This window comes from Lepidochelys kempii, chromosome 28 (genome assembly GCF_965140285.1).
Source record: "Lepidochelys kempii isolate rLepKem1 chromosome 28, rLepKem1.hap1, whole genome shotgun sequence".
NCBI lineage: Eukaryota > Metazoa > Chordata > Testudines > Cheloniidae > Lepidochelys > Lepidochelys kempii.
In genome coordinates, this window is record NC_136407.1 from 7,794,130 (window position 1) to 7,816,353 (window position 22,224).

At 49.7% G+C, this 22,224-nt stretch overlaps 1 protein-coding gene across 1 annotated transcript in view; it reads right to left on the bottom strand.

Annotated features, from left to right (window-relative positions):
• LOC140904197 (uncharacterized) overlaps nucleotides 1–22,224 on the bottom strand; it is a 142,846-nt gene that overhangs the window by 117,996 nt on the left and 2,626 nt on the right. Inside the window, exons 2-5 of the mRNA XM_078850898.1 lie at nucleotides 17,155–17,212; nucleotides 15,174–15,300; nucleotides 4,969–5,085; nucleotides 3,441–4,635 (exon numbers count right to left, since the gene is read on the bottom strand). Coding sequence (XP_078707024.1) covers nucleotides 3,441–4,635; nucleotides 4,969–5,085; nucleotides 15,174–15,300; nucleotides 17,155–17,178 — 1,463 coding nt within the window. The 5' untranslated portion in view covers nucleotides 17,179–17,212. The remainder of the gene's footprint in view (nucleotides 1–3,440; nucleotides 4,636–4,968; nucleotides 5,086–15,173; nucleotides 15,301–17,154; nucleotides 17,213–22,224) is intronic.

The following is a 22,224-nucleotide window of genomic DNA, read 5'->3' on the forward strand; positions in this document are numbered from 1 at the left end:
CATCTGAGCGAGCACTGCACATTTACAAGCTCCACCGGCCCAGCCAGCCCCTTTGAGGGAGCCCTAATCCCCATCAGCCCATCCAGGAATTTCATAGTAGTAGTGAAAAGAACAGGGGGACTTGTGGCACCTTAGAGACTAACCCATTTATTTGAGCATGAGCTTTCGTGAGCTACAGCCCACTTCATCGGATGCGTACTGCGGAAGTGAAGAAACAGATAGATAGAGCCAGAAGAGTTCCCAGAAATCACCCACCACAGTAGTAGTGATCCCTACCAGCCCAGCCCGGCTTTTCATGGGAGCCGTGATACCCCAGCAAGTCATTTCTTTGTGAGCTGGGATTCCCACAGGCAAAGCCAGGCCTTTCGCAGGAGCTGTGATCCCCACCAGACCAGCCAGGTACTTTGTGGGAGCTCTGATTCCCAAGAGCCAAGGAGGTCATCTAGTGCAACCCCCTGCTCAAAGCAGGACCAATCCCCAAATTTTGCCCCAGATCCCTAAATGGCCCCCCCTCCAGGATTGAACCCACAACCCTGGGTTTAGCAGGCCAATGCTCAAACCACTGAGCTATCCCTCCCCCCTGTTATCCCACCACTGAAGCCAGGCTTTGTGCGAGCTGGGGATCCACAACAGCCCTGCCACAGATGTCACAAGAGCCGTGATCCTCACCGCCCCAGCCAGGCATTTCACGGAAGCTACCATCCCCAGCGTCTTCTGCAGCATGGGGTGTGAGTCACTTGCCACGATTATCTGGGCATACCTCTCATCAGCATTTCCCTGCTGCTGCACGGGCATCAGCCACTGGTGCCCCTGGGTCCCTCCTGTTCTCTGGCTGGGGCACAGAATGGCTCAGGCTCCCGGGGTATCCCTGTGGTTGACGGGTTACTGTGCGGTGCTGGGTGATGTCGGTGGCCTGTGCAACACATGAGGTCAGACCCAGATGATCTGCTGCTCCCTTGTGGCCGGAAACCCCGACGACTGTAAGGGAAGAGGAGGGAGAAGCAAGAGGCTGGCGGCTTGAGAGGTGATGGGGAGGGAAGGGAGACCAGCAGGGTGGTTCGGGGGAGCAGGGGAGGGGAGGGGAAGGAATCAGCTGGGAAGGGGAGAGGAGAGAAGGGATAATGGTGGGTCCCCAAAAAGTCAAACTTCAGGTGGGTTGGCGGGTTGCCCTCGGGAAAAGTTTGGGGCTGATTGCTTTGCCCACAAGGCTGACCGTGATACGGTAGGTGCCCTGCCTGCCTTCTCCTCTGGGTGCTGGGGGTGGAGTGAGGCCGGTGCCTCCCTCATTCTCAGCAGAAATGACTTTGGCACCTAAGCTGGCTAGTTCCCAGTCTGTGGATCAGAAGCAGAGATCCACCGCTTTCTGGCAGAGGGTTGGGCTTAGTATTTCCCAGTCGCATGACAGGTTTTGTGGATCCCATTCCAAGGTGCCAATTTCTCCCCAATCGCGGTATAGGAGCCTCAGGGCCGATCTCTCTGGGGGCACAGTTCTCTGTTCGCAACCAGACACAGACCTGAATCAGAATCTCTGTCAGCTACATGAGGCAGAGTTTCTGGTAAAAAAAATAGCTATTTTTCTCCAGCTATCTCGTGTTCAGCATGGGTTTCATTTTATGCTCCTTTGCAGCACCTACAAAGGGTTAGTTCAACAAAAACACTGCTTCTATTTCCTCCATATTTGCATAGTTAGGGACAACATTTGACCAATCAAAATATTAGCTAGGAGATATCTTCAGGCGTAACCTCCAGTGGGGCCTGGCTTGTAACTTCAATGGGAACCAAATGCATCAGCATATTACAAAACTCCAAGCCACATCTGGTGGTACTTTCTTCTCAAGGCACCTGAGATAATATAGGCCTAATGAACTGAACAATGTCGTGACCACATGCAGTTCCTTCAGTAAGTTGTAGAATTTGGAGTGGGTTGTTCAGCATTTCATAGTGGAGAATTAAAAACACAAATGTTTCCTTGGTAGCATGGAGTATTCTTGGCGTATTCTTCTGTGTTGAGTGAACTGCATTAGAATTCCCTGCATGTCATCATGGAGGGGTGGTGGAAAAGCAAGAATAAAATAAATGACTATTTTTTACCAGATAGCCATTTGTCTCAAAGTCCCCAATAAATCTGAGCTGCATTCCCTCAAACTAAACTAAACTAGTGTCCCATTATGTAACCAAATGATCTTTAGGAAAGCGAGAAAAATCCACAACACTGAGAGGAATAAGACACTTTCAGTTTTATATAAAATAAAATTCCAGAGCAGATTATATCTGATGACTCACAATCAGGACACGATATGTTCAAATGTGCTTTGTTCAGAACTCTTTCCATATTGTCGAGTCATGTTATTTAGTAAAATTTTAGCATTATCATAGTGTGTGTGTGTGTGGGGGGGGGGGGGGGGCAGCCAAATTTCTAATCTGCAAACAATCCATACTCAGCAGGAAAAAGCCTAGAAGCTGCTTTGCAAAAGGATGGAGACCGGCATTTAAACTCATTATGATCAATCTATGTTTTGGATACATTCAGATTCCTCTTCCGGGGGTCTGGGACACTTTCCTCTCCAGTTCTGATGAGTCTGATTTAGGATCAAGGAAATCAAAGAGTGACTCCCAGGCAAAGTGAGCTGAGAACACTTCATCACGTGACCCTTTGGGAGGCGGAGAGTGTGAAGGTGGAAAAGATAAATTCTACATTGCTCGGTCAGAGAGTAACTCTGATGGGATGAAGGGGAATCAGGGAATCCCCCCCCGACTCACGCCATCTCCTTCAGCATCACAGAAGCTGAATTAACACTTTCCCCCCACCCAGGCTCCTTGTTATAGTTACATATATTTTAAATGAGGATAAGGGTACCAAACATAACTGCTATTCATCCCAACTCAGAGCAATGTGAGAACTACTGGGAACAAGACGATTGGTCCCCAAAGAGGGGACTCGGTGACTTTAACAATTGCTTTGCAGTGGGAGGAGTATAAATGTGATGCTTAAAGTTTGTTGAGATTTGTAAAATGTCAGAGGTTAGGTCAGGTCATGAGGAAATGTTTCCTATAACCTGGGCATCTAGACATGTGTCAAGTCTTTCCTGCAAGAATAGTTGAGCTAGCTAACGCCTCGAAAATCACAGTGGAAATTAATATTTTACCTCAATGTGGCTAGCTGAGATAACCCCAGTTCCCCCATCTGTGTCTGAAGGACATTCCTGACAGGCAGGACATACAATCCCATCATTGGTAGAAAGGACCTTGGGCTTCACCCAAAAGAAGGCCTAGCTGCAAAAAGCAGAAGTTGGCAACTCCTCTGGGGGACCTACAGGACCACGGTGAAGCAAATGGTGCAAACAGCCTTGAAGGTGACTATATGGGAATTAGCAAAAGTATTAAAGAAACAAACAAACAAAAAAACCTTTTGAGAGCCATAGACAAGGTCTTAATTATGCTTATTGCCCTGGCAGATTCTCTGGTGATAAGTAAGGGCTGAGCTCTGAGGGAAGCTTTTCCCGCACTCACAGCATTCATAGGGTCTCTCACCTGTGTGGATCCTCTGATGCGTAATCAGGGCTGAGTTACGTGCGAAGTTTTTCCCGCACTCCCGGCATTCATAGGGTCTCTCTCCGCTGTGGATTCTCTGATGTTGAATCAGGGCTGAGCTGTCAGTGAAGGTTTTCCCGCACTCACGGCATTCATAAGGTCTCTCCCCTCTGTGGATTCTCCGATGTGCAATAAGCGCTGAGCTCTGAGTGAAGCTTTTCCCGCACTCACCGCATTCGTAGGGTCTCTCCCCTGTGTGGATCCTCTGATGCGTAACAAGGACTGATCTCTTAGTGAAGCTTTTCCCGCACTCACTGCATTTATAGGGTCTTTCTCCCGTGTGGACTCTCTGATGTATAAGAAGGTCTGAGCTTTCAGTGAAGCTTTTCCCGCACTCACAGCATTCGTACGGTCTCTCCCCCGCGTGAATTCTTTGATGTCTTATCAGGGCTGAGCTCCGAGGGAAGTTTTTCCCGCATTCACAGCATTCATAGGGTCTCTCTCCCCTGTGAATTCTCTCGTGTATAGTAAGGTTTGAGCTCTGAGTGAAGCTTTTCCCGCACTCACGGCATTCATAGGGTCTCTCCCCTGTGTGGATTCTCTGATGCGTAATCAGGGCTGAGCTGTTAGTGAAGTTTTTCCCGCACTCACAGCATCCGTAAGGTCTCTCCCCTGTGTGGATTCTCTGATGTATCATAAGAGCTGAACTCTGAGCAAAGCGTTTCCCACACTCACAGCATTCATAGGGTCGTTCTCCCGTGTGAATTCTCTCATGATTAATAAAGTCTGAGAATCGACTGAAGTTTTCCCCACTCTCCGTGCCTGTGTTTTTTCTCTCTCCTTTGAGGATCTTCTGCCGGGCTGTGGTTTCCTTGATGTGTTTATGTGTTCCCCGGCAATTAATGGATTTACCCACTTTCTCCCTTGGCTGGTTTCCCTGCTGCCTCTCTGGCCTCTGCTGATGCTCATAAGCTTTTCCCCGCTCAGAACTCCTGGGCACTTTCCCTTTGGATCTTCGTGATAATACCCTGTGCAGTTCCCTTTGTTCAGCATCTTCCTCTTTAGGATTCTGCTCCACATTCCCACTCACCGTCCCCTCACCTGCTGGGAGAGAGAGGGAAACCTCAGAAACAGGAATGGAAAAGAGAGAGCAAACCAAAGTCTGTGCTGGAGAGACAGGAAACATCAGGACCTGAATTTCCCCAAACTCTCCCCCATAGGGAGTCAGGAGACAATCAATTCTGCCTCCACATCCACAAAACTCATGGGAGAAAGGAGGTCAGGGAGGGAGCTACTGCCAGGTGTCAGTCACGAGTGGTATTGGCCGTGAGCATATGACACCTGCTGAAGCCGGAGAGCTCTCAAGGACTTTGTAGGGAATCCCAGCTGTTTCCTTCAGGCACTGGCCATTTTTGAGTTTGTTTAATGATTGCTCACCAGGGTAGGTGCATCTCAGGATCGCTCTTTCCTCCGAGCCCTGGAGGTCCGGGACCCACGGCTTTTCCCCTCGTTCCAGCTGGGAGCTCACATCAGGTCTGGACACTGGAAACCCTGCTGAGGAAGATCAGGTGAATTCATTTGTCACCAAAAACAAAACGAAAAAAGTTTCATTATTTTAATCCCAGCCCATTTTAAAGCAGTAAAATCCAGGGCAGCCCCCGCAGGTGCTCAGAGGCACCAACGTCCCTTGCTCCCAGGGGGTGCTTGACCCCCAACTCCATCCCTTCCCCAAGCCCTTCCCACCCCCTCCCCTGCCTCTCCCTCTCCCTGCTCCACCCCCTCCCGCCCAGCCCCTCCTGCACGCCGCTGAATAGAGTCGGCACCTATGGTCACACACTTTTTATGGGGGATTTAACTACCTCCACCTCTGTCAGGAACACACAACAGGCAGACACTCAACATCAAAGGAGGGAGATGGTAACTCCATGTCCCGGAAAGCGAAGGCTCTGGCCAGAATGGAAGGTCCCCTGCAAATGCTTCTTGCTGACCTTAGAGGCCCAGAGAGAAGGCGAGAGATAGGGAAGCCGGGACTGGAGGAATAGGAGGGAGCAGGGATGACACTGAATGCAAGCTCTCAGGAGCAGTAGATGCCAGGAGAGCACATTTTGAGGCATTAGGGAATCTAGCAAGTCAGGTGTAATGGGGGTGGGGGGTTATGAACATCCCCCAGTGCAGGGAAGCCTGAGGAATTTAGGACCAACAGACTCTAATGCCTCTAGGAAAGGAGAATGTGAAAAATAAGAATCAGCCCATGTGACTTCAGGAGGGATGGACTCAAAGATCCAAGGAGCCTGCTGGGAGGAGAGTTTGTGGCTGCTGCAGATGGGAAGGGACTCTCTGTGTCTCAAGAAGTCTCACTACCAACTTATGTCATCGCCCGGGACACACACAGACACTTGTGCCAGGGAAGGGGTCGCGTTGTGGCTGGGAGGAACATAAGGACTCAGAGATGGTGGCTGGGGTCACAGTGGGTGGGGGAGAGGTGTTTGCATGTGGTGGGGCCGGGGGCAGGCGCTCAGTCACGGAGAGAGAAGAGGAGTGAAAATAATAATTGTTGGGGAAAATCTGTACAACCAAGTGAAAGTGGGATGTAATACGGATGGAGTGCCGGCTCCAAATTAATGTGGCCTGAGCAGGGATAGTATAAACTCACTGGGATTACCCCACCACTCCTGATCCCCCAACGCTCCCCTCCCCTATGTCTCATCCCCTCCCACTTCCATGTAGTCCCATTTCTCCAGACCCCCTTTAATGAGATGGTGCAGCTCTGTAATATTGATGAACACGGGGATATTGGGGTGTTTACTGTCGGAATAACGTGGTTTAGTTTAATGGGGTTGTGACAAAGTGGGGATTTTTTGTAATATTTTTATGAATCCTGCTTGTGCCTCATTTCCCCCTATGTGCTGCATTGCTCCCTAGTGGTTAGAAAAGGGCTGTTTGCTCTCAGGGCAGGTGAAGAGACATAGACATGGGTGTTGCCAAGCTGTCTGTTCCTTAGGTTCCATAAAATCAATGGAGCTTTTAAGAATACACTGGCAGATCCAATTGCCCGGACATGGACACAGAACAAACCAAGAGCAAGGAGGATATGGATTTCCCCCTCTTAGCAGGAAGGCTGTTACCTAACACACTCCTGGATTCAGACCTGACACACTAGTGTAAAAATCTTTGTACAAAGTACGGCTTGGGAAGTATCATTTTGAAAACTCATAATCTGCTGGTTTTTATTGGCCTGATAAAAGGTATGTGGCAACTTTATATGTGAAGTTGTCAGATTTCCCTGTAGGAAAGTTATTACCACACGGTCCAAAAGCCACAGCCCTGCCCAAACTGAGGTTGGCAAACTGGTCTTTCCTAAACAAAGGAATGTGTGCCCTGCTTCATTTGGATTTAAGCAGTAAACAGAGTCATCAAGCAGGAAGGGACACAAAGGAAGCTCAGATAGGTGAGGAAAAAGCAAGGGGAGCATCCTTCCACAGAGGCTTTTTGTCTTCTGGTAGCCAGCTGGAAACATTTTTCAAGTGGCGGGACTGAAACAAGAACCTGAGTTCTTCCTGCACTTAGGAAGGAAGAATCCCATGCACCGCTACAGGCTGGGGACCGACTGACTCGGCAGCATTTCTGCAGAAAAGGACCTGGGGATTACAGTGGACGAGAAGCTGGATATGAGTCAGCAGTGTGCCCTTGTTGCCAAGAAGGCCAATGGCATTTTGGGATGTATTAGTAGGACCGTTGCCAGCAGATCGAGAGAAGTGATTATTCCCCTCTATTCGGCACTGGTGAGGCCACACCTGGAGTATTGTGTCCAGTTTTCGTCCCCCCCCCCCCCCCCCCACTACAGAAGGGATGTGGACAAATTGGAGAGAGTCCAGAGGAGGGCAACGAAACTGATTAGAGGGCTGGGGCACATGACTTACGAGGAGAGGCTGAGGGAACTGGGGATTGTTTAGTCTGCGGAAGAGAAGAATGAGGGGGGATTTGATAGCTGCTTTCAACTACCTGAAGGGGGGTTCCAAAGAGGACGGAGCTCGGCTGTTCTCAGTGGTAGCAGATGACAGAACAAGGAGTAATGCTCTCAAGTTGCAGTGGGGGAGGTTTAGATTGGATATTAGGAAACACTATTTCACTAGGAGGGTGGTGAAGCACTGGAATGCGTTACCTAGGGAGGTGGTGGAATCTCCTTTCTTAGAAGTTTATAAGGCCTGGCTTGACAAAGCCCTGGCTGGGATGATTTAGTTGGGGATTGGTCCTGCTTTGAGCAGGGGGTTGGACTAGATGACCTCCTGAGGTCCCTTCCAACCCTGATATTCTATGAACCTTTCTTGGTAACCTATTCCAGGAGTTAATGACTCTTATAGTTGGAAAGTTTTTCCTACTAGCCAACCCAACCCTCCCTTACTGCAGATCAAGCCAATTACTCCTTGTCCTAACCCAGTGGACGTGGAGAACAATTGATCACTCTCCCCCTTTATAACAGTTTTTAACATAGTTGAGAACCATTATCAGGTCTTTTTTCAAGATTAAACATGCCCAGTTCTTTCAACCTTTCCTCATAGGTCACATATGCGGTAGCTTTGTAGGTGTTTGCTTCTGAATGGATATGAGCAGGGCAAGACTGCGTTGGTCAAGGTCGGAGAAACCAATGTTGCAGTAACTGAGGCAGGAGATAATGAGTGCCCTGAAGAAGATTTTCAGCTCTGTGGATGGGTAGGACAGGCCATAGTTTAGGAACATTCAGCAGAAAGAAAATCCAAGATGTGGACCAGGAGTAGGCAACCTCTGGTACACGTGCTAAAGGCGGCAGGCGAGCTGCTTGCCAGTGGCACTCACACTGCCCGGGTCCTGGCCACCAGTCCGGGGGGGCTCTGCATTTTAGTTTAATTTTAAATGAAGCTTCTTAAACATTTTAAAAACCGTATTTACTTTACATACAGCAATAGTTTAGTTATAGATTATAGACTTATAGAAAGAGACCTTCCAAAAACGTTAACATGTATGACGGGCGTGCGAAACCTTAAACTAGAGTGAATAAATGAAGACTCGCCACACCACTTCATGAGAACATGGAGAGGGGTCTGTGTCAGAGTTACGGGCCCGAGCGACAGGCAGGAGAGTGATGCTTTCCACAACGAAAGAGAAAAAAGAGATGGTGGGATGGCTGGGGGGATTTATTAAGGGCTCTGGTTTAGCCATTTTAGCTGTTGAGTTTGAGCTGGCAGACAGACATTCCAAAGGAGAGGTTAGAGAGACCGGCGGGGATTTTAGTTTGGCCAGAAGGCGCCGGGTCGGGAGTAGAGAGGTAGATCGGAGAGTCACCAGCTGTATTTGTGTTGGTGGATGAGATTATCCAGAGATCAGGCGTAGAGGAAGAACAGAAGGGGACCAAGGACAGTGTAGTACAGAAAGACCCTAAGACCCTCTATCAGAGGCCTGGGGCCTGAAGTAAAGTAGCTCATATAAAGCAAAGTTAGTAAAACTCAGGCTGTGAACAGACATCGGGCTCTGCCTGCTTGCATGGTCACAGAACCTGGCAAGAACAGGGGGCAGAGCCGTCCTTAGGCATACGCAGCATATGCAGCTGCCGGCTGCGGGCAGCCGAAAATTTGGGGCACCCCTGGGTCTTAGTGTCCACCTATTTGCCTCTTCCTATCCCTGTTCTGACCCTCCCTGCAGGCACCCACCACAGCTGGCTGCTGCAGCCTGGTGAGTCTTCCTCCGGAGGGGATCCAGTAACTTAAAAGTGAAAAGAAAAGGAGGATTTGTGGCACCTTAGAGACTAACCAATTTATTTGAGCATAAGCTTTCGTGAGCTAAAACCCACTTCATCGGATGCATACTGTGGAAAATACAGAAGATGTTTTTATACACACAAACCATGGAAAAATGGGTGTTTATCACTACAAAGGGTTTTCTCTCTCCCCACCCCACTCTCCTGCTGGTAATAGCTTATTTAAAGTGATCACTCTCCTCAGACCTTCTTGTTAAACCCTGGATTTGTGCTGGAAATGGCCCACCTTGATTATCATACACATTGTAAGGAGAGAGAGAAAACCCTTTGTAATGATAAACACCCATTTTTTCATGGTTTGTGTGTATAAAAACATCTTCTGTATTTTCCACAGTGTGCATCCGATAAAGTGAGCTGTAGCTCACGAAAGCTTATGCTTAAATAAATTGGTTAGTCTCTAAGGTGCAACAAGTCCTCCTTTTCTTTTTGCGAATACAGACTAACATGGCTGCTACTCTGAAACCTGTTAAAAGTGAAAAAGCCTCCAGCCTGCCAGACCTATTAGCACAACACTGAAACTGTTAAAGAGTCATTCAAGTGGTAAAGAAGTCATTTAACAGGCATTTGCCAACCCCCAGGTATATACTGTCAGTTTCTGAATTTACTGACCAAAACAATTGTACATGACTGTAATATTTACTCAGAACATGTCAGTCTACAGGACCTTAGTTTAAAATTTGCTTTAAAAATATTTCATTAGTGTGTTGGTGAAGATTATAAAATCACATCTCTAAAAAATCCTTGCATAGATATTTAGATGCACAAGCTGAGTATTCATCTTTAGCCTTAAATGCTTGAATCTTCAGCCATATAGTTTTTTAAATAAATCCTTCAAAAGACCCCCCCTATCTAAAATACGCGTGCGAGCCCGGGTTACCATCAGGAATAGGGGCACCAGTTTAATAATAATGCATTGCGCCCCATAAATCCTAAGGGCGGCCCTGAGAACAGGGCTGGTATTGCAAAAACTCACACATTCCTGACCAGTGCTAGGCACAGGACACTGAAGCGAACACATTCCCCGAAGGTAGTGAGTGACCGCTCCTACAGATAAGGTCGGGGTAACAGTGTGACGGATGGAGATGCTTTGATTGACCCAACATGTACCAGGTACGGGGTGGTAGCTAACCACGTCAGAGGGGCAATGCGTAACTTGTTTGTATTGATGTATGATGTGGGGGAGGTTTAGATTGGATATTAGGAAAAACTTTTTCACTAAGAGGGTGGTGAAACACTGGAATGCGTTACCTAGGGAGGTGGTAGAATCTCCTTCCTTAGAGGTTTTTAAGGTCAGGCTTGACAAAGCCCTGGCTGGGATGATTTAACTGGGAATTGGTCCTGCTTTGAGCAGGGGGTTGGATTAGATGACCTTCTGGGGTCCCTTCCAACCCTGATATTCTATGATTCTATGATTCTATGAAATGAAAGCTCAAAGGGAGTATCTCTGTCTAGCCTAAGGAGGAACAGAAAGTCCCACCGTTCACTGAGCTGGTCCATTGTTACGGGGATACATGTATTAATGGTCCGGTAGAGTCTGCGGGATACTGGTACCATGCTTCGTTGACAATAAACCTGGCTGAACGCCTTCGCTACAAACCGGGTCTGTGGTCACTGTGCAGTTCATTGCACAGAGCTGGGATGGCTCACAGACAGAACACACAATCAGCCAATATCTGACAACAGACAGAGCCTGGTAGCCTGGTATGAGGGGTGCTCCTAAGGGCACACTGAAGGAGAGTTTAGACAGGTAGGAGGGGGACCGGGAGGAGACAAGAGACAACAACATTTCAATGGTCAGAGGTGTCAAAGGAGGCTGACAGGCCAAAGAGGATGAGGATGGAGGGCGGGTTCTGAGCTGTGCCTAGGGAGAGGGCATTAGAGTTTGGCAAAGGCAGCCTCAGTAGCTTGCCCCAAATCCCTGCCCTCGTGCATCTGTCCCTTCCCAACTCCACCAGACCCTCCCTGCTCCCTAAAGCAACCCCTCACCAACCCCTTCCCTCTCCCCCTCCTCACAATCCCGCGTTCCCCACTCCCCAGTAACCCAGATCTTCTACGCAATCCTCCCCTACCAACAGCACCACTGCTGGGCCCGCATTGTCCTCATTCCCAGTCTCCTGCTCCCCCAGCCCAACCCATTCCATTGCCAGTTCCCAGATGCACCTGTCCCCGACTCCCTCCCTCCCTCTTCCTTCCTCCCACTGCTCTCAGCCCTCCCCGCTTTACGACACCCTACGAGCAACAGCTCCCCATCATCTTCCCCCTGCTCCCTGCTCTCCCTTCTCCCCAGGACTCCTGGAGAGGAACCTCACAGGGTCTCCTGTCAGCAGATGGTCTCACCTGGCTGTCACACCCTCCCCACCTCTGGGAAGTTAATACAGTGGCAGGCCAGCTCTACTGGAGTTAAGGTTCAATATTACTTTCTCTTTACAGGTCGACTATTTTAATTTCTCTAAAATTCACATGATTACTCCGATAGTCTTGAGATATACCCAAGATCATGGGGGTGGGGGGCAGGGTTATTGGTCCAAAAAAAGGGGTTGATTGCATCAAGAGGTTCCAGAGAGACAGCCCCCCTCAAAGCAGCCGGTTACAAAAAATCATTTCCCTCTTATAACATCTTCTTGCACCTGCCTGGGGCTCATATTATGGTTCTAATGGTCTTCTGACTAATCTCCAAAAACAAGGAGGACTCCTTATGGCACCTTAGAGACTAAATTTATTTGGGCATAAGCTTTCGTGGGCTAAAACCCACTTCATCAGATGCATGGAGTGGAAAATACAGTAGAGAGGTATAAATACACAGCATATGAAAAGATGGGAGTTGCCTTACCAAGTGGGGGGTCAGTGCTAATGAGCCAATTCAATTAAGGTGGAAGTGGGCTATTCTCAACAGTTGACAAGAAGGAGTGGCAATCACCTTTCTAGTGCTAATGAGGCCAATGTAATCAAGGTGGCCCATTTCAAACAGTTAACAAGAAGGTGTGAGTATCAGCAAGGGGAAATTTGTTTTTGTACCATCTACTCCCAGTCTTTATTCAGGCCTAATTTGATGGTGTCCAGTTTGCAAATTAATTCCAGTTCTGCAGTTTCTCGTGGGAGTCTGTTTTTGAAGTTTTTTTTATTGAAGAATTGCCACTTTTAAGTCTGTTATTGAGTGTACAGGGAGATTGAAGTGCTCTCCTACCAGTTTTTGAATGTTATAATTCCTTATGTCAGATTTGTGTGCATTTATTCTTTTGCGTAGAGACTATCCGGTTTGGCCAATGTACATGGCAGAGGGGCATTGCTGGCACATAAGGGGATATATCTGCCACGTACATTGGCCAAACTGGACAGTCTCTACACAAAAGAATAAATGGACACAAAGTGCTGGTCTCAGGCTAAAGGGCTTTCTAGCCTGTGTATGGAAGCTTGATGAACTCCTTGTACTATCTAACAGGGTAAGACACCGTTTGATTCAAATCCTGTGTTGTCTATTAGGCTTCGCTTGTGTTTTGCTAAGTAACCTACTTTGATCTGTTTGCTATCACTTATAATCACTTAAAATCTACCTTTCTGTAGTTAATAAATGTATTGTATATTTTACCTAAAACACTGTGTGTTGTTTGAAGTGCAAAGGGAAAAATCTCAGCTCAGGAAAAAGAGCTGGTGCACATCCACTTTCCTTTGTAGAAGTGGAGGACTGGGTAATAAATTCACACTGGTCAGGTTTTTGACCAGGGCAGGACAGTATAGCTCCGGGGTCCTAGGCTGGGGAGCTGAGTATATTTTAGCTGGAGCCTCTCGACGGTTGGTTCGTGCGGTGGCTGACAGAGCATTCAGTGAACACAGGTGGTCCCTGCCTGTGGATATTGGTGTAAGTGCAAGCTTGGAGGGCTTTGCAGTTTGTCACAAGCTCACAGGGCAAGAGGGAACCCAGATTGGTGTGACAGAGGGCTCAGCTGTATCCCAGTTCCAGGCAGCACTCCAGGGGTATTGATTCTGTGTGTGTTGCTAATAAATAGATGTTTAGAGCATAATTGTCTAAGGCTCTTTCACGGGAAAAAGGTCCTGCAGACCCGTAGAGCCCCAAACCCCATGGGTACTTAAATTGACCAGGTTTTCCCTGAGCCCCATGGGTAAAGGTAGGTGCTTGCCATTATCGCAAGACTGGATACTGGGCTAGATGGACCTTTGGTCTGACCCAGTCTAGCCGTTCTTATGTTACTGTATTTCTACTGATCGACTCCCCCATCACTATGGCCTTGAGCCCTCAGTAGGGAAAGGGTGGGAGTACCTAAATTGACCGGGTCATGCCTTGAGCCCTCGATAGGGTATAGGCGGGTTGCCCTAATTTTTTGCGGGTAACGAGAGTCTCAACAGTCTGCTCTCACAGTAATTGGTTGCCTCAGGAGGACAGGCTGTGGCCACTGGACTTGAACCCTACCACTGTTAACTTTCATACAGTGCGTGTTGCGGATTTTTCTTGCATCCTGCATTCTTGGAAGCTTTGCCCTGATACCAAACATTTCTGAGCTAAGAGCAATATTTTGAACTGTTCTAACATTCACATGTAGAGTTTGGCCTGCTTGCTACTGAAGAGTTTTGCCAACGTTGCTCTGGTCAGTTAGTTGTGTGAAAAAAAAAAAATCACATCCCTACCGGACACAGTGATGCCATCAAAGCTCGAGTGTACAGACAGTTATACAGCAAAAAAAGTCCATTAAAAACCAATGCCCACAAATGACATTAAAGCAAAGTTATGGTGGCCCAGTGCTGCCTCATGCCCTTCCAGCACGTGGATGGTAGCTAAACTTAAAATGAGGAAATGAAGGACTGAAATGAAGAGTTTATGTACCTACCACCCCTACAAAGCGCTTTTAATTTTGTCCTTGCCCCCTAGCTCTGGAGCTGGCAATATCCCCTGGAAATAGATCTGGAAGGGTGGCGCAAAGACTAAAACTATCAATGGAAGTGGCCAACTTTCCATCTATTGAAGTCTTCACATCAAGACTGGATGCCTTTTGGGAAGATGACTTAGTCCAACACAAGATACTCATCTCCGTACTGCAGTAACTGGATGAATTTCTATGGCCTGTGTTATGCAGGATGTAAAACTAGTGGCCTGATAGTCCCTCCTGGCCTTAAAGTCTTTGAAACTATAATAGCTATGAGGAAGGACTAAGAGAACATGCTGTGGTTTGTGTTTTCCACAGACTGGAATACCAGCATTTCTCTGCATGCCCTCCAGCTGTGTGCACTGGGTCAGCTGTAGCTGTAATCGGACGGTGGAGGGATTAGTTGGAGCAGCTTGGCAGAGCTCTGACTGCGATATGCAGAGAGGTGCATGTGACCCCTGAGGGACTGAGTCTGCCCCATTTCAGTGCTCAGTGTGGTAGGTTGTGACAGTGAGGGTGCACAAGGGGGAGTTCTTGCCACAGGGAGCAGCAGCAGCCTGGTGACGTACATGTTAGTGATCTCCAGGCTCAGTGAAGGGTTAGTGAAGGTGATGTCCCAGAAGGAATTCTCAGCCCAAGGGTCCTGGGGTGGTAACATTTTATACATCTCAGATGGTTTGCGTGGCTCGGTGTTTGAGTGTTGGCCAGATGCAGGCAGCTTCTGTTCTTTATGCCAGACGTGAATCCAAGTTTTCCCTCAGCAAAGAGAAGACGTTGGACTCAGTGCTATTCCGCTCCTGGGCTCTGTTCCCAGAGTGTTCTGGGGCAGGGCAGGGCACAGCGCTGGGGTGTCTGTCCCTGGCATGTCGGGGTGATGCTGAAACAGGGCAGAGTTAAGGTTGCATTGTAGGGGTGGGGTGAAACTTAGCTCTTCATTGCCCCCTTCTAAGAACCGAGGGGACGGGAACCCTTACCCAGCGAGGTCACATTCTCATAGTTCTCCTGCATGACGTCTCTGTAGAGGGCTCTCTGAGCGGGGTCCAGCAGAGCCCACTCTTCCCTGGTGAAATACACGGCCACCTCCTTGAAGGTCACCGGCCCCTGAAAGAGCAAGAGTCCAACACTCAGAACCTGCTGCCCCACTGACAACCCCATGACTCACCGGGGAGGAAGGTCAATCACACGGGAGCTCAGGGAGACAGGCAGGCAGCAGAATCCCACTGTAACCCTGCACCCCATATTCTTCATAGGGATATTAGTATGATATAATTATATCATAGTTATGATGCATTTTATGCAAGCCCCTGTCCCAGGCTCAGCCCGGAGCCCTCTCCCACACTCCAAGCCCCTCGGCCCCACCCCCCGACCCAGAGCCCGCACCCCAATGCCCTGCCTCAGCCTGGTGAAAGTGAGTTAAGGGTGGGGGAGAGCGAGCGACTGGGGTGGGTGGGTGGGAGGGTGTCTTGGATAAGGGGCAGGGCATGGCCCTGGGGAAAGGGGCGGGGAAAGAGCGTTTGGGTTTGTGTGATTAGACAGTCAGCATTCCTAGCTGTTGCTCCTTGAATATTTTCTCTTTGAGGAACTGTCGCCTCTCCGAAACACCTTTTTCCCTCCGATTTTCTACACATGGGGCCTTACCTACCAGAACTCTCTGTGCGTTGAACTCTGCTTTTTGGAAGTCCATTGGCCTTATTCTCCTGCTTTCACTCACGTCCTTTCCTTACAGTCATGACGTCTACCATTTCATGATCACTTTCACCCAAATTGCCTTCCACCTTCAGATTCCTGCCTAGGGCCCGACCAAAGTCACCGTCCGTTTTGGTCAATTTCGCCGTCATAGGATTTTAAAAATCGTCAGTGTCATGATTTCAGATATTTAAATCTGAAGTGTCAGGGTGGTGTAACTGTCAGGGTCCTGACCCCAAAAGAGTTGGGGGGGGTCACAATGTTATTGTAGGGGGGTCATGGAATTGCCACCCTGACTTCTACGCTGCTGCTGACGGCGATGCTGCCTTCAGAGCTGGGCGGCCAGAGAGCTGCTGGCCGGGAGCCCGGCTCTGAAGGCAGCTGCCAGCCGCGGCGCACAAGTAAGGACGGCGTGGGATGGTTTTGCCACCCCTCGTTCCGCCCTGCTGCCCTCAGAACTGGGCCCTCTCTGGCCGCCCAGCTCTGAAGGCAGCAGCGCGGAAGTGAGGGTGGCGTGGTGAGGTGGGGAGAAAGCCTGCCTGCACGTAACTGCACCGGGGTGCGTCCTTACCTGTGTGTATGCTGGTGAAAGTTCAGCCCTGAGCAGGCTTTGCAGCGTGTCTCAGCAGTACGGTGTAAAAGGGAGCCCAGCCCAGGTGGGTCAGGGGAGCTCAGTGGCACCCCCGGGGGGGAACCCGTCACACTCACTCACCCCCACCTCGCTCAGAGCACCCAGTAGGCATTGGGGTGAGGGGAGAAAGAGAGAGACCCTCACCCCTCCCAGCAGAGAGAGGGGGCAGGGGTCCTCACATCCATCACTCCCCTAATAGCCAGAGCCTGATATACAGGAGATGGAGGCCCCCAGCCATGGGAAGGGACAGCCCCCAGTAGGAATCCCAACACTTCCCCCAATTCCAGCAGCTGGCTATGTGGGGGGGTGGGTGGCATCTCCCCCAGGCCGCACTGGTGGGTGCCCCCTTCATATGTCATAGCAACCTCTGACTAGCAGGGTCATGCTCCAGCATGGGATTGTCACACAGGTTCCTAGCCCTGCCCAGGAGCTTTGCCTCCTGTTCCATGATAGTGCCATTTCCTCCCTCAATGCCCCTCGAATCTAGACCCCCAAGTCCCAGAAGATTTGCCACACCCTGTCCCCCTCCCCCTCTCTCCCACCTCCGGACCAAACCCGCAGAAGCTCCCACCTCCGAGCTGGTTGCTGCCCCTCTCCCTCCAGCAGGGACCCACCAGCAACTCCCCCATAATCCCTACCTGAACTGGCTCCACGGCAGCCATTTCTCTCCCCTGTCCCACGGGAGGCTGGGATGAACTGAAAGAAAACATGGATGTTATTCTGCAGCCTGCCCGGGCAATAAGGGCAACTGGAGAGATTTCAGAACAGGCTTTAGTTCATTTAGTTCAATCTCATGAGGTTCAACAAGGACAAGGGGAGAGTCCTGCACTTAGGACGGAAGAATCCCAGGCACCGCTACGGACGAGGGACCAAACGGCTCGGCAGCAGTTCTGCAGAAAAGGACCTAGGGTTTACAGTGGACGAGAAGCTGGATATGAGTCAGCAGGGTGCCCTTGTTGCCAAGAAGGCCAATGGCATTTTGGGATGTATAAGTAGGGGCATTGCCAGCAGATCGAGGGACGTGATTATTCCCCTCTATTCGGCACTGGTGAGGATACACCTGGAGCATTGCATCCAGTTTTGGTCCCCCCACTACAGAAGGGATTGTGGACAAATTGGAGAGAGTCCAGCGGCGGGCAACAAAAATGATTAGGGAGCTGGGGCACATGACTTATGAGGAGAGGCTGAGGGAACTGGGATTGTTTAGTCTGCAGAAGAGAAGAATGAGGGGGGATTGGATAGCAGCTTTCAACTACCTGAAGGGGGATCCCAAAGAGGATGGAGCTTGGCTGTTCTCAGTGGTGGCAGATGACAGAACAAGGAGTCATGGTGTCAAGTTGCAGTGGGGGAAGTCTAGGTTGGATATTAGGAAACACTATTTCTCTAGGAGGGTGGTGAAGCACTGGAATGGGTTTCCTAGGGAGGTAGTGGAATCTGCATCCTTAGAGGTTTTTAAGGCCCAGCTTGACAAAGCCCTGGCTGGGATGATTTAGTTGGTGTTGGTTCTGCTTTGAGCAGGGGGTGAGACTAGATGACCTCTTGAGGTCCCTTCCAACTACGATCTTCTATGATTCTATGATTTCATAGCACGATTTCCCCCAGGTTCTTTCCCCGAAGACAGACGTTCTAGATTCTGCCACACAAACAACAGAAATATCCAAAACACACGTAGAAATGGGGGAGGGGGGAATTAATTACCCAAACATCTGTTGGGAAACGTAATATGAACAAACAGAAAATGTTCAATGAGTCTGTGGAATGTACTGGTGACAAATTTGTTTCAGAAGATGGAAGTCGTAACAAGGGGGACAGCTACTTTTGACTGGATTCTGTCGAGCAAGGGGAAATTGGTTATGAATAGGGGCCTACCAAATTCATGGCCGTGAAAAACACATCACAGACCGTGACATCTGGTCTCCCCCGTGAAATCTAGGCTTTTGTGAGCTTTTACCCTGTACTATACACATTTCACCAGCATTTCTCAAATGTGGGGAGTCACAAGGTTATTGTAGGGGGGTCGCGGGATTGCCACCCTTATTTCTGCGCTGCCTTCAGAGCTGGGCGGCCGGAGAGTGGCAGCTGCTGAGCCAGAGAAGGCCCAGTTCTGAGGGCAGCAGGGCGGAACGAGGGGTGGCAAAACCATCCCACGCCGTCCTTACTTGTGCGCCGCGGCTGGCAGCTGCCTTCAGAGCCGGGCTCCCGGCCAGCAGCTCTCTGGCCACCCAGCTCTGAAGGCAGCGTCGCCGTCAGCAGCAGCGTAGAATTCAGGGTGGCAATTCCATGACCCCCCTACAATAACATTGTGATCCCCCCCAACTCTTTTGGGGTCAGGACCCTGACAGTTACACCACCGTGACACTTCAGATTTAAATATCTGAAATCATGACATTTACGATTTTTAAAATCCTATGATGGCGAAATTGACCAACATGGAGGGTGACTTTGGTCTGCCTGAGGCAGGAATCTGAAGGTGGAAGGCAATTTGGGTGAAAGTGATCATGAAATGGTAGACGTCATGACTGTAAGGAAAGGACGTGAGTGAAAGCAGGAGAATAAGGCCAATGGACTTCCAAAAAGCAGAGTTCAACGCACAGAGAGTTCTGGTAGGTAAGGCCCCATGTGTAGAAAATCGGAGGGAAAAAGGTGTTTCGGAGAGGCGACAGTTCCTCAAAGAGAAAATATTCAAGGAGCAACAGCTAGGGTTGCTGACTGTCTAATCACACAAACCCAAACGCTCTTTCCCCGCCCCTTTCCCCAAGGCCACGCCCTGCCCCTTATCCAAGACACCCTCCCACCCACCCACCCCAGTCGCTCGCTCTCCCCCACCCTTAACTCACTTTCACCGGGCTGAGGCAGGGCACTGGGGTGCGGGCTCTGGGCTGGGGGGTGGTTTGGAGTGTGGCAGAGAGCTCCGGGCTGAACCTGGGGCAGTGGGTTGGGGTGCAGGAGGGGGTTCAGGGTGTGGGCTCTGGGAGGGAGTTTGGGTGCATGAGGGGGCTAGGGCAGGGGGTGGGGGTGCAGGAGGGAGTTCTGGGTGCAGGCTCTGGCCTGGTGGCGCTTACCTCAGGCAGCTCCCGAAAGTGGCGGCATGTCCGGCAGCGGCTCCTAGGCTCACAGGCAGCTCTGCGCACTTCCCCTGCCTGCAAGCACTGGCCCCACTGGTTGCCTGTTCCTGGCCAATGGGAGCTGCGGAGTCGGCACTCGGAGCTGGGTCAGCGCGCAGAGACCCCCTGGCCGTGCCTCCTCCTAGGAGCTGCTGGTGGACATGCTGGCCGCTTCCGGGAGCGGCGTGGAGCCAGGGCAGGTAGGGAGCCTGCCTTAGCCCGGCTGGACTTTTATCAGCTTAAAATGTCCCACATTGGCTTCAGTAGCCTCTGGGAGATAAAGCCCGATACTGGGAGGCTCCCGGCCAAACTGGGAGAGTTGGCAACCCTAGCAACAGCAAACTATCCTGATGTGAAGGAAAGATAGGCAGAATAGTGAGAGGCCTATGTAGATCCATGAAGAAATGAAAAGCAGAAGCAGGCAGGGACAAAATCAGAAAGAGTTACACCCAGAATTTTCCCCATCGACCTAGCTACCCCCTCTCAGGGAGGTGGAGAACCAATGCTTGCAGGTGCCGGCTTCCAGCTTTCCCCAGGAGTGCTCAACCCCCACTCAGCCTCAGGCCCTGACCTCACCCCACCTCTTCCCCCAACCCCCCACCCCTGCCCTGCATCTTCCCATCCCCACCCCGCCTCTTCCCCACCCAGTTCCACTCCCTCCCCCCGAGCATACCCCATGCCCCGCTCTCCCTCCTCCCTCCCAGTGCCTCCTGCATGCTGCAGAACAGCTGACCTGAGGCAGGCGGGAGATGCTGGGAGGGAGGGGGAGGAGCTGATGGGCGGGGCCGCCGGCGGGTGGGAGGCAGTGGGACTGCCCATGAGTGCTAAGCACCCGTTAATTTTTTTTCATGGGTGCCCCGAGCACCCACAGATTCGGTGCCTATGCCAATGGAAGAATCCCTCCCATCATCATAGATAGCGTCTTCACTGAAACATTATAGCCGTGCTGCTGTCAGGGTGTCGCAATGTCACCATAACTTAAGAACATAAGAATGGCCAGACTGGGTCAGACCAAAGGTCCATCTAGCCCAGTGTCGGGTGAACAGAACAGGGAATCATCCAGTGACCCAGCCCCTGTCGCTCATTCCCAGCTTCTGGCAAACAGAGGCTAGGGATACCTTCCCTGCCCATCCCGGCTAATAGCCATTGATGGACCGATCCTCCATGAATTTATCTAGTTCTTTTTTTAACCCTGTTATAGTCTTGGGCTTCACAATATCCTCTAACAGTTCGCGTGTAGACATACCACTAGAAAGGGACATAAAAGGCAATAAGATAAGGGTTCTCAGAGCAAGAGAACAGTGTAAGAAAGTTCAGGTCCTCTACTTAGTAGGGAAGGAGAGCGAATAATAGAGGGCATCAAGGAGACTGAGGTGTTTAATGCCAATTGTTTAGCCTTCACTAAAAAGATGAATTGTAACCAGATACTTTAAACAATTATAAACAATGAGGGAGAGGGAACAGAAACCAGAATAGAGAAAGAACTGATTTAAAAATATTTAGGGAAGTTAGATGTATTTGAAGCCAGCAGGGCCTGATGAAATTCATCCTAGGGTATTTAAGGAACTAGCTGAAGCAATCTCAAAACCATGAGCAATTATCTTCAAGAACTTATGGAGGACAGGTGAGGTCCCAAAGGACCTATGTATCTATCTCCAAAAAGGGGAGAAAGAGGCCATGTAGAAATAAAGATCATCAAGCCTTACTTCAATACCTGGAATGATACTGGAACAAATCAATTTGTAAGCACTTAAATGACAGTCGGATAACAAATTATAATCAGCATAATGACAGGTTTCAGAGTAGCAGCCGTGTTAGTCTGTATCCACAAAAAGAAAAGGAGTATTTGTGGCACCTTAGAGACTCACAAGTACTCCTTTTCTATAATCAGCATGTATTTGTCAAGAACAAATCATGCCAAAGCAACCATTTTTCCTTCTCTGACAGGGTGATTGATCTCATGGATGAGAGGGAAGCTGCAGATGTGATATATCTTGATTTTAGTAAAGTCTTTTGATAGAGTCCCACATGACATTCTAATAAGTATACTAGGAAAATGTGGTCTAGAATGAAACAACGATAAGATAGATAAGATAAGAAGTATTTCTTCACACAAGGCACAGTCAACCTGTGGAACTCCTTGCCAGAGGATGGTGTGAAGACCAAGACCATAACAGGGTTCAAAAAAGAACTAAATAAATTCATGGAGGATGGTCCAGCAATGGCTATTAGCCAAGGTGGACAGGGATGGTGTCCCTAGCCTCTGTTTGCCAGAGGCTGGGAACGAGCGACAGGGGATGGATCACTGGATGATTCCCTGTTCTGTTCATTCCCTCTGGGGCACCTGGCACTGGCCACTGTCGGAAGACAGGATATTGGGCTAGATGGACCATTGGTCTGACACAGTATGGCCGTTCTTATGTTCAGGTGGGTGCACCATTTGTTGGAAGACCATACTCACAGAGTAATTATTGATGGTTCACTGTCAAACCAGGAGATCAAATCTAGTGGGGCTCCACACGGGCCAGTGCTGGGTCTGGTACCATTGAAAATTTTCATGAATGACTTGGACAATGGACCGGATGCTTATAAAAATTGGGGCTA